General features: G+C 40.9%; 1 protein-coding gene across 4 annotated transcripts in view; it reads right to left on the minus strand.

Moving 5' to 3' along the window:
* EPSTI1 (epithelial stromal interaction 1) overlaps nt 1-7,917 on the minus strand; it is a 112,377-nt gene extending 104,460 nt beyond the window's left edge. For 3 of the 4 annotated variants that reach the window (XM_057533003.1, XM_057533002.1, XM_057533000.1), the window contains exon 1: nt 7,633-7,917. In XM_057533003.1, coding sequence (XP_057388986.1) covers nt 7,633-7,811 — 179 coding nt within the window. In that variant the 5' untranslated portion in view covers nt 7,812-7,917. The remainder of the gene's footprint in view (nt 1-7,632) is intronic. The other variant, XM_057533001.1, reaches the window with a different exon arrangement.
* Between the last annotated feature and the right edge of the window lie 4,280 nt (nt 7,918-12,197).

Here is a 12,197-nt window from a genome sequence, read left to right on the forward strand (position 1 = left end):
CCCCAAAATACACCACCACACATGGACGTGCCCACCAGAAAGACAAGATCTAGCCTCATCCACCAGAACTCAGGCACTAGTTCCCTCCACCAGGAAGCCTACACAACCCACTGAACCAACCTTAGCCACTGGGGACAGATACCAAAAACAACGGGAACTACGAACCTGCAGCCTGTGAAAAGGAGACCCCAAACACAGTAAGATAGGCACAATGAGACGACAGAAAAACACACAGCAGATGAAGGAGCAGGCTCAAAACACACTGGACTTAACAAATGAAGAGGAAATAGGTAGTCTACCTGAAAAAGAATTCAGAATAATGATAGTAAGGATGATCCAAAATCTTGGAAATAGAATAGACAAAATGCAAGAAACATTTAACAAGGATGTAGAAGAACTAAAGAGGAACCAAGCAATGATGAAAAACACAATAAATGAAATTAAAAATACTCTAGATGGGATCAATAGTAGAATAACTGAGGCAGAAGAAAGGATAAGTGACCTGGAAGATAAAATGGTGGAAATAACTACTACAGAGCAGGATAAAGAAAAAAGAATGAAAAGAACTGAGGACAGTCTCAGGGACCTCTGGGACAACATTAAACGCACCAACATTCGAATTATAGGGGTACCAGAAGAAGAAGAGAAAAAGAAAGGGACTGAGAAAATTTTTGAAGAGATTATAGTTGAAAACTTCCCTAATATGGGAAAGGAAATAGTTAATCAAGTCCTGGAAGCACAGAGAGTCCCATACAGGATAAACCCAAGGAGGAACACGCCAAGACACATATTAATCAAACTGTCAAAAATTAAATATAAGGAAAACATATTAAAGGCAGCAAGGGAAAAAAAAAACAAATAACACACAAGGGAATCCCCATAAGGTTAACATCTGATCTATCAGCAGAAACTCTGCAAGCCAGAAGGGAGTGGCAGGATATACTTAAAGTGATGAAGGAGAAAAACCTACAACCAAGATTACTCTACCCAGCAAGGATCTCATTCAGATTCGATGGAGAAATTAAAACCTTTACAGACAAGCAAAAGCTGAGAGAGTTCAGCACCACCAAACCAGCTTTACAACAAATGCTAAAGGAACTTCTCTAGGCAAGAAACACAAGAGAAGGAAAACACCTACAATAACAAACCCAATACATTTAAGAAAATGGGAATAGGAACATACATATCGATAATTACCTTGAATGTAAATGGATTAAATGCTCCCACCAAAAGACACAGGCTGGCTGAATGGATACAAAAACAAGACCCATATATATGCTGTCTACAAGAGACCCACTTCAGACCTAGAGATACATACAGACTGAAAGTGAGGGGATGGAAAAAGATATTCCATGCAAATGGAAATCAAAAGAAAGCTGGAGTAGCAATTCTCATATCAGACAAAATAGACTTTAAAATAAAGACTATTACAAGAGACAAAGAAGGACACTATATAATGATCAAGGGATCGATCCAAGAGGAAGGTATAAAAATTCTAAATATTTATGCACCCAACATAGGAGCACCTCAATACATAAGGCAAATACTAACAGCCATAAAAGGGGAAATTGACAGCAACACAATCATAGTAGGGGACTTTAACACCCCACTTTCACCAATGGACAGATCATCCAAAATGAAAATAAATAAGGAAACACAAGCTTTAAATGATACATTAAACAATATGGACTTAATTGATATTTATAGGACATTCCACCCAAAAACAACAGAATACACATTTTTCTCAAGTGCTCATGGAACATTCTCCAGGATAGATCATATCTTGGGTCACAAATCAAGCCTTGGTAAATTTAAGAAAATTGAAATCGTATCAAGTATCTTTTCCGACCACAACGCTATGAGACTAGATATCAATTACAGGAAAAGATCTGTAAAAAATACAAACACATGGAGGCTACACAATACATTACTTAATAACGAAGTGATTACTGAAGAAATCAAAGGGGAAATCAAAAAATACCTAGAAACAAATGACAACGGAGACACGACGACCCAAAACCTATGGGACGCAGCAAAAGCAGTGCTAAGAGGGAAAGTTTATAGCAATACAAGCCTACCTCAAGAAACAGGAAACATCTCGAATAAACAACCTAACCTTGCACCTAAAGCAATTAGAGAAAGAAGAACAAAAAAACCCCAAAGCCAGCAGAAGGAAAGAAATTATAAAGATCAGGTCAGAAATAAATGAAAAAGAAATGAAGGAAACAATAGCAAAAATCAATGAAACTAAAAGCTGGTTCTTTGAGAAGATAAACAAAATTGATAAACCATTAGCCAGACTCATCAAGAGAAAAAGGGAGAAGACTCAGATCAATAGAATTAGAAATGAAAAAGGAGAAGTAACCGCTGACACTGCAGAAATACAAAAGATCATGAGAGATTACTACAAGCAACTCTATGCCAATAAAATGGACAACCTGGAAGAAATGGACAGATTCTTAGAAATGCACAAACTGCCGAGACTGAACCAGGAAGAAATAGAAAATATGAACAGACCAATCACAAGCACTGAAATTGAAACTGTGATTAAAAACCTTCCAACAAACAAAAGCCCAGGACCAGATGGCTTCACAGGTGAATTCTATCAAACATTTAGAGAAGAGCTAACACCTATCCTTCTCAAACTCTTCCAAAATATTGCAGAGGGAGGAACACTCCCCAACTCATTCTACGAGGCCACCATCACCCTGATACCAAAACCAGACAAAGATGTCACAAAGAAAGAAAACTACAGGCCAATATCACTGATGAACATAGATGCAAAAATCCTCAACAAAATACTAGCAAACAGAATCCAACAGCACATTAAAAGGATCATACACCATGATCAAGTGGGGTTTATCCCAGGAATGCAAGGATTCTTCAATATACGCAAATCAATCAATGTGATACACCATATTAACAAATTGAAGGAGAAAAACCATATGATCATCTCAATAGATGCAGAGAAAGCTTTCGACAAAATTCAACACCCATTTATGATAAAAGCCCTCCAGAAAGTAGGCATAGAGGGAACTTTCCTCAACATAATAAAGGCCATATATGACAAACCCACAGCCAACATTGTCCTCAATGGTGAAAAACTGAAACCATTTCCACTAAGATCAGGAACAAGACAAGGTTGCCCACTCTCACCACTATTATTCAACATAGTTTTGGAAGTGTTAGCCACAGTAATCAGAGAAGACAAAGAAATAAAAGGAATCCAAATCGGAAAAGAAGAAGTAAAGCTGTCACTATTTGCAGATGACATGATACTATACATAGAGAATCCTAAAGATGCTACCAGAAAACTCCTAGAGCTAATCAATGAATTTGGTAAAGTAGCAGGATACAAAATTAATGCACAGAAATCTCTTGCATTTCTATACACTAATGACGAAAAATCTGAAAGTGAAATTAAGAAAACACTCCCATTTACCATTGCAACAAAAAGAATAAAATATCTAGGAATAAACCTACCTAAGGAGACAAAAGACCTGTATGCAGAAAATTATAAGACACTGATGAAAGAAATTAAAGATGATACAAATAGATGGAGAGATATACCATGTTCCTGGATTGGAAGAATCAACATTGTGAAAATGACTCTACTTCCCAAAGCAATCTACAGATTAGTGCAATCCCTATCAAACTACCACTGGCATTTTTCACAGAACTAGAGCAAAAAATTTCACAATTTGTATGGAAACACAAAAGACCCCGAATAGCCAAAGCAATCTTGAGAACGAAAAATGGAGCTGGGGGAATCAGGCTCCCTGACTTCAGACTATATTACAAAGCTTCAGTAATCAAGACAGTTTGGTACTGGCACAAAAACAGAAATATAGATCAATGGAACAGGATAGAAAGCCCAGAGATAAACCCACACACATATGGTCAACTTATCTTTGATAAAGGAGGCAAGCATATACAGTGAAGAAAAGACAGCCTCTTCAATAAGTGGTGCTGGGAAAATTGGACAGGAACATGTAAAAGTATGAAATTAGAACACTCCCTGACACCATACACAAAAATAAACTCAAAATGGATTAAAGACCTAAGTATAAGGGCAGACACTATCAAACTCTTAGAGGAAAACATAGGCAGAACACTCTATGACATACATCACAGCAAGATTCTTTTTGACCCAGCTCCCAGAGAAATGGAAATAAGAACACAAATAAACAAATGGGACCTAATGAAACTTAAAAGCTTTTGCACAGCAAAGGAAACCATAAACAAGACCAAAAGACAACCCTCAGAATGGGAGAAGATATTTGCAAATGAAGCAACTGACAAAGGATTAATCTCCAAGATTTACAAGCAGCTCATGCAGCTCAATAACAAAAAAACGAACAACCCAATCCAAAAATGGGCAGAAGATCTAAATAGACATTTCTCCAAAGAAGATATACAGATGGCCTACAGACACATGAAAGAATGCTCAACATCATTAATCATTAGAGAAATGCAAATCAAAACTACAATGAGATATCATCTCACACCGGTCAGAATGGCCATCATCAAAAAATCTAGAAACAATAAATGCTGGAGAGGGTGTGGAGGAAAGGGAACACTCTTGCACTGTTGGTGGGAATGTAAATTGATACAGCCACTATGGAGAACAGTATGGAGGTTCCTTAAAAAACTACAAATAGAACTACCATACGACCCAGCAATCCCACTACTGGGCATATACCCTGAGAAAACCATAGGTCAAAAAGAGTCATGTACCAAAATGTTCATTGCAGCTCTATTTACAATAGCCAGGACATGGAAGCAACCTAAACGTCCATCGACAGATGAATGGATAAAGAAGATGTGGCACATATATACAATGGAATATTACTCAGCCATCAAAAGAAATGAAATGGAGGTATTTGTAATGAGGTGGATGGAGTTAGAGTCTGTCATACAGAGTGAAGTAAGTCAGAAAGAGAAAAACAAATACAGTATGCTAACACATATATATGGAATCTAAGGGGAAAAAAAAAAAAAAAGGCCATGAAGAACCTAGTGGCAAGACGGGAATAAAGACACAGACCTACTAGAGAATGGACTTGAGGATATGGGGAGGGGGTGGGGTGAGATGTGACAGGGTAAGAGAGTGTCATGGACATATATACACTACCAAATGTAAAATAGATAACTAGTGGGAAGCAGCCGCATAGCACAGGGAGATCAGCTCGGTGCTTTGTGACCACCTAGAGGGGTGGGATGGGGAGGGTGGGAGGGAGGGAGATGCAAGAGGGAAGAGAAATGGGAACATATTGTATATGTATAACTGATTCACTTTGTTATAAAGCAGAAGCTAACACACTATTGTAAGGCAATTATACTTCAATAAAGATGTTTAAAAAATAATAATAATAAACATTTGTTAAATGAATTCAAGGCTATCAGCACCCAACATTTACTGGATACTTGCTTTCTGCCAGGCATGAAATTGTTTCATGCATACACAGACACACACATACACAGACCCTGAGAGGTTGGTATTATCTCACTTCACCTAATGAGGACACTGAGACATAAAGTAGTTGAAGTTCAGAGAGTAAGTAATGGCAGAATCAGAACTTGAACCCAAGTCTGCCTGGCATCAAAGCTCCTGCTCCTTTTCCCACGTTGGGGCTTCCCTAATGAATAAATGGAAGGATGCACACAAAACAAGGTCAAAGTTCAACCCTTTATCATATAAATAAGCTCATATTGCAAGTGAACAAGTGAAGTTTCACAATTAAGCACTTAACTCTATCCTTCCTTTTTCTTAATTTTCTATCAGAAAATGCTTCTAATTTCTCTCCAAGAAAATAAATCAAATCTTAACGGCATTTTTTGGTCAATTTTACTGAGATGTTATTTGCCATTCAACAATTTTCTTTGGTTTCCTGCTTCCATTAAAGGAGACAAGCAAGAATAAACAGTAGATACAAGTGACTAATGGAGATGTAAGAAGAATTCAGAGTGGTCCATACAGGATCTTACTTGCTATATACCTAAAAGGAAATGTATCTTATAATGTTCTGCTTATTGCAACTGGTTCACATGAAAATAATGAGTTCTGTGAAACACAAGTGAACTCACCCATGTATTCTCTAATGGTCTACTGGCAAATTAGAAATCACAAAATGTAGTGAGGTCATCAGATACTGAGGCCTGGAAAATTAATTAGAAAACTGCCCCTTTCTGAGTAATTTAGTCCAGCAAGATTCTGGGATAATTTACAATTAATTTACAAGTAAGAAAACAGACAGATGCAACTGCTAATGTTTATGAGATGTTATGAGCTTGCAATTAAATGATTATGTCTAAGTAGATCTTTAAAATAGAAGAAAAGGCACATAGAGCGTATTTATCATCAACGTGAAACCATACATCCGTGACCTCTGTTACATCAAATGCTACAGCTTACAGAGATGTAGATTACTCAGAATTAAAGGACTTCCATTATGACCAGATATCCCCCCCTTTTTCTTCCGGCCGCACCGCTCGGCTTGCAGGATCTTAGTTCCCCACCAGGGATCAAACTTGAACCCGCCCTAGCAGTGAGCGCGCTGAGTCCTAACCACTGGACCGCTGGGGAATTCCGCTCCGCCCCCCCCCGCCCCGCCCCGCCCCACATTCTGAGTAGGAAAGAAACGCAGCAATCTCTAATTGAAATCACGCAGATCACCCACCCCACCTAAAGGCAACCCAAAGCTGAATAATATTAAAAAGCCTGGTACTTATGAATTCTTTCAAAAGTTAAGGGATGAAAGAAAATCTGTTTATTGGGCATAAGGTTATATACTGTTCCTTAGAAACCAACGTTTGTCTTTCATGTAACTAGAAGTTAATGAAAAGGGGGAACTGAAAATGAAACCATCTGGAAAGTTCCAGTTCACAGAAGCAGCACTTCAAAAGCAGTCATGTCTTCACAAACCCTACTGTTGGGTTAAAGCATCTCATTCCATTGGTGGGAAAGGATCACTGACACTTTTCATAATAAATATTTCCAGGATAGTAACTGTAGTCCCTGAACCAAAGACCAGGAATAAAGGCTACCTACCTGTTCCTGTGTAGAGCACTTATCAAGAAACACTGCACCCACTCACTTCCTCTCCGGGTCAGTCCTCTGGTCCTAAGAGGCTACTTTATCCGGGAGTTTTGTTGGAATGCAGGCTCCTAGAGGCAGCATTTGCATTTCTACCCCATAACACATTCCCTCTTCACCCTTACCCTCCCAGCTGATGTGAAGATACTATTTAGGGCATCAGTTTTCTTAAGATAGGAAGGGAAAAAAATATTTTCATACTAACATGAGTTCTGGAGGTATCTGGAAAATCAGTAAGAAGCCTAGGCAGTTACTACACACCCAGTAGTAGCCTAGCCCTGTAGCCAGTCACAAGAATCAGGAAAGTAGTGTCCTCAAAGGGAACGGGGGCTCAGATGTTCAGTAAGGATCCCGGACCGGCACACTCAATTTATAAGGTAATTCATGGATGCTATTGTTTAGACAAACGAGCCTTCATTTTCTTAGAGACCCTGTAATGGGGCCCCTGTGGTTCAAACTTCAGTGATTCGAGAAGAACCTGGGGGCTCGTTTGGGGTTGGGCTTCCGCCCCGCAGGACAGGTGATTAAATACTTACAACCTCCGGCCCGCGTGCTCCGGACTCTCCCGCGAAGGGCTCTCGAGAGCCTCCTCCAAACCCCGCCTGGGGCCCTGCGGCGGGCCCAGCTCCCTGCGCCACGCAGGGGGGTCCCGGGCCGGGCGGGAGGCGGCGGGGGCTCCGATCCCGGAGCCCTGCACCCCAGTGCGGGTGTACATGGTTCAGAGCCCGCGGGGCCCGGGCCGCCGCCGCTGCGGGAAGGGTGAGGGCCGAGCTGGGACACTTCGCGGGTCTCGAGATGCGATTCAGAAGAGCGTGAACGGCGGTTTCAGCAGCTGAGTTTCGATTCTCGCCACCAGCCGCGGGCTGCCCCGCCCCCCAGGACTTCCCCGACCTTGCTCCTCCCTGGCGCCCTCCGACCTGATCGCAGGTGACAGCGCCGGCCGCGCCGCCCCGCCGGGGATGTTGAATGGAGCGCGCCTGGCCAGCTACATACAGGTGAGTTGGCTTGAGGTCTCACAACCACCTTAAAGGGTGATAACGTTATCTATGATCAATCACGGAGACCTCATGCAAGCGGGGAGTAGGAAGTAGCCACCAGGTAACTGAAATCCTGAAAGACACTTTAGGACTATTTAACAGGTCACCCTAATTTGAGGTTCCTGCAGGATATTTGAGACTGTGAACAATATATTAACCTTCAGATTCCAGAGATTAGGTCAATAATTAAAATCATCTAAACAAAATTTGGCCTTTTATCAGTTTTGACTGTTTGGTTTTTGCCAAGTACTTTCATTTTTTAAATTTTACTTACTTACTTACTTATTTATTTATTTATTTATTTATTTGGCTGCCGTTGGGTCTTCGTTGCTGCGCGCGGGCTTTCTCTAGTTGCAGCAAGCACGGGCTACTCTGTTGCGGTGCTCAGGCTTCTCATTGTGGTGGCTTCTCTTGTTGTGGAGCACGGGCTATAGGCGCGTAAGCTTCATTAGTTGCAGCACACAGGCTCAGTAGTTGTGGTGCACGGGCTTAGTTGCTCCGTGGCATGTGGGATCTTCCCAGACCAGGGCTCCAACCCGTGTCCCCTGCATTGGCAGGCGGATTCTTAACCACTGTGCCACCAGGAAAGCCCAGGGAAGCCCCTGCCAAGTACTTCCAAGTTAAAGGAAATGGAAAGTGAAATCAAAAGTGAAACAAAAAGCAGAACTGGAGCAGCAAGCTGAGGGGAAGACAGAGATGATTCTCTATGCAGCCCTGCTACGTGATTGATCAGACATTCAAGAAACTTTGATTAAATACCTGCTCTGTGCAAGACATTGGGCAGTAATTCAACTATGGTGTGGGAATAGTTTAAAATATGGATTTGCAAGATTCTATAGGTCCGGGGGTGAGTGCCCGCATCCAATTTTTTAATAGCTCCTAGATGACTCTGATGTGTGCTGCGATGATCACCACTGTCCTTTGTGTAGCTGGCTACACAAAGATAAAAGAAGGCTCTTCCCTCACCCAACCGCTACTCTAGGAGACGCGTAAACAAACGTTAATGCCACCATGGGATAAGCGAAATAAGAAGATGTGTAAGGCTATTGGATGTTCAGGGAAAGTAGGGATTAGCCCTCCGAATAATTCAAAGAAAAGGGACATTTGAGAATGAGCCACAAAAGTCAAGGGGTTCACCAAGAAGAGGGAGGCACAATGCCGGAGGCTTGTGGCTTACACTGACAAGGTGTGTACCTACTCCAGGTGGGGCAGGATGGCTGGAACACCCCAGCCTGTAGTCAGCAAGCCACTTAGGAGTTCGATTGTTTTGCTTATATTACTGGTGCTTAGAAGATAAAGACAAACACATGTTTGGTAGCTAATGAAAGATTTAAATGAAGGGTGGGCAGTGCGTGGAGTAGGACAGGAGAGAAGGAGGTAAAGGCAAGGGACTTGTTAGGGAAGGAAGTCAGGGTTTCTATGCCACCTGCAGCGTTAGAGGTCTGTCAGGTAGACCACGGGTTCTCAAATGTCAGAGCGCATCAGAACCACCTGGAAGGTGTATTGAAACAGACTTCTGGACCCTAACCCTTGTGTTTCTGATTCAGTAGGTCTGGGGTGGGACCCTGTGGGGTATTGTGAAGAGTAAAGAGTTAATCTACATCAGTTGTTCTCAAATGGAGTTGACTTTGCCTCCAGCAGATATTTGGCAACGCCTGGAGATCATTTTTATTGTGAAGCCTGGAAGCAGGTGGAAGTAGGGCTATTGGCATCTAGTGGAGACCAGGAATAATGCTAAACACCTTACTGTTTACAGCACAGCCCCACACACAGAGAATCATCCTGCCCCAAATGTCAGTAGATCAGGTTAAAAAATCCTGACCTACACGATATGTCTAGTTGAGAACCCCAATAATTTAATGGTTGCTGTTTTTATGGTGACTTTAAGGTTTTAGCTTTGTAAAATGGGTAGGTGGTACAACCATTCATCATGAATCAAGAGGAAGGTGAGAGTTTGAGAACAGTTGGGTTGGAGGTGCCTGCAGGGTGAGAAATGCAAATAGTGGATCTGGGTGGCCTTTCTGGAGGTGATCTTCAAAATCTCTTCTGCTAGGAAAACACCACAGAAACTTTTGTTTTCTGAAGAGAAAGTAGTTGTTTTGGTGGTTGGATTAAATTCAAATTTTCAGTAAGGGAAAGCCCATTAGGGGAAAACCAGTTCTGTTAAAGAAGCTGGTAATACTAATACTGACTTCAGGAATGCATTTAGTTGACCATATTTATTTTACAACACAACCATGTAACACACCCACGTTTCAAACATGAGATAGAAATAGAAGATAATGGGCAAAATCTAAATTGCTTATTCTGTTCACTTCTTGCTTTGCTACATTCTCAAAGTGTTTTTAAAAATGTGAATATGCTTTCTAAAATGTGAATTGCAATAGACATCTAAAAGCTTCTTCAGGGTGCTCAAGAGTGAGTCATCCATGATACTATACATAGAGAATCCTAAAGATGCTACCAGAAAACTGCTAGAACTAATCAATGAATATGGTAAAGTAGCAGGATACAAAATTAATGCACAGAAATCTCCTGCATTCCTATACACTAAAGACGAAAAATCTGAAAGAGAAAGTAATTAATTCAAAAAGAATCATGTACCACAATGTTCATTGCAGCTCTATTTACAATAGCCAGGACATGGAAGCAACCTAAGTGTCCATCGACAGATGAATGGATAAAGAAGATGTGGCACATATATACAATGGAATATGACTCAGCCATAAAAAGAAATGAAACTGAGTTATTTGTAGTGAGGTGGATGGACCTACAAACTGTCATACAGAGTGAAGTAAGTCAGAAGGAGAAAAACAAATACCGTATGCTAACACATATATATGGAATCTAAAAAAAAACACAAATGCTTCTGAAGAACCTAGGGGCAGGACAGGAATAAAGACACAGACGTAGAGAATGGACTTGAGGACATGGGGAGGGGGAAGGGTAAGCTGGGATGAAGTGAAAGAGTGGCATGGACATATATACACTACCAAACATAAAATAGCTTGCTAGTGGGAAGCAGCCTCATAGCACAGGGAGGTCAGCTTGGTGCTGTGTGACCACCTAGATGGGTGGGATAGGGAGGGTGGGAGGGAGACGTAAGAGGGAGGAGATATGGGGCTATATGTATATGTACAGCTGATTCACTTTGTTATAAAGCAGAAACTAACACACCATTGTATACTCCAATAAAGATGTTAAAAAAAAAAAAAAAGAGAGTGAGTCATCTACTGGCTTATCACCCATTATCTCACCTTATGTGTGTGCATTTGTATGAGAAGATGGCCTTTACATGGGTTATCCTGAGGTGTGCACCTCTGTAGCAATGCTGGTGGAGAGAAGCAGGGAGAATAGGGAAAGTTCTGGGTCCCCATCACTGTTTCCACCGTAGTACTATAGCCCTTATCTCTTCTATACAGTGGACTGCTGCCTGATTTTTGTTTGAAGCAAGAGTTCCATGGCTTTAAAAGTTTGTAGAACCACTATACTAGACAATTGCCTATATGTTTTAAGGGACCTGGGGAACACCTGAAGTCTAGTGAGATTGTTAAATTGCCTGAAATTTGGCAAATTAGAGATTTGTTTAGGAAATGGTTTTCTTTTAAAACAGAACTGCCTCTGGGAAATAATCATTTATTCCTTCCTTTAGGTAAAGGAGTTTAATCTGAGCAAAAGACATTTTGGTGGGGTAAGAGGGAAGCTGAGTGAAAAGAGGAGGATTTCAAAAGCTGTGCAAAAGAAAATGCTGTAAAATGAGACATTGTCGGGAAATGGGAATTCAGGGCTCAGTAAGCAATTTTAGCTAGCCCAATGAGCAAAAATTACATCAAAAAGAACCTTCACTGATCTGGTCTAATGCTAACATCCAAGTATGTCTTTATTTTCTGAGGAAACAAATGGGAATATATATCTGGTTTTTAAATTGGTTGCCTTAGATTATTCCTTCATTAGTGTGAATAAATATATATAAATAGAGACACATAGACTTGGCTTTTTCTTGTTAAGTGTCCCGTGAAAACAGTCTGAAACTTCTAAAAAGTCTTGCTTCCTTAAATTTGATT

This window comes from Balaenoptera acutorostrata, chromosome 18, assembly GCF_949987535.1.
Source record: "Balaenoptera acutorostrata chromosome 18, mBalAcu1.1, whole genome shotgun sequence".
Classification (NCBI taxonomy): domain Eukaryota; kingdom Metazoa; phylum Chordata; class Mammalia; order Artiodactyla; family Balaenopteridae; genus Balaenoptera; species Balaenoptera acutorostrata.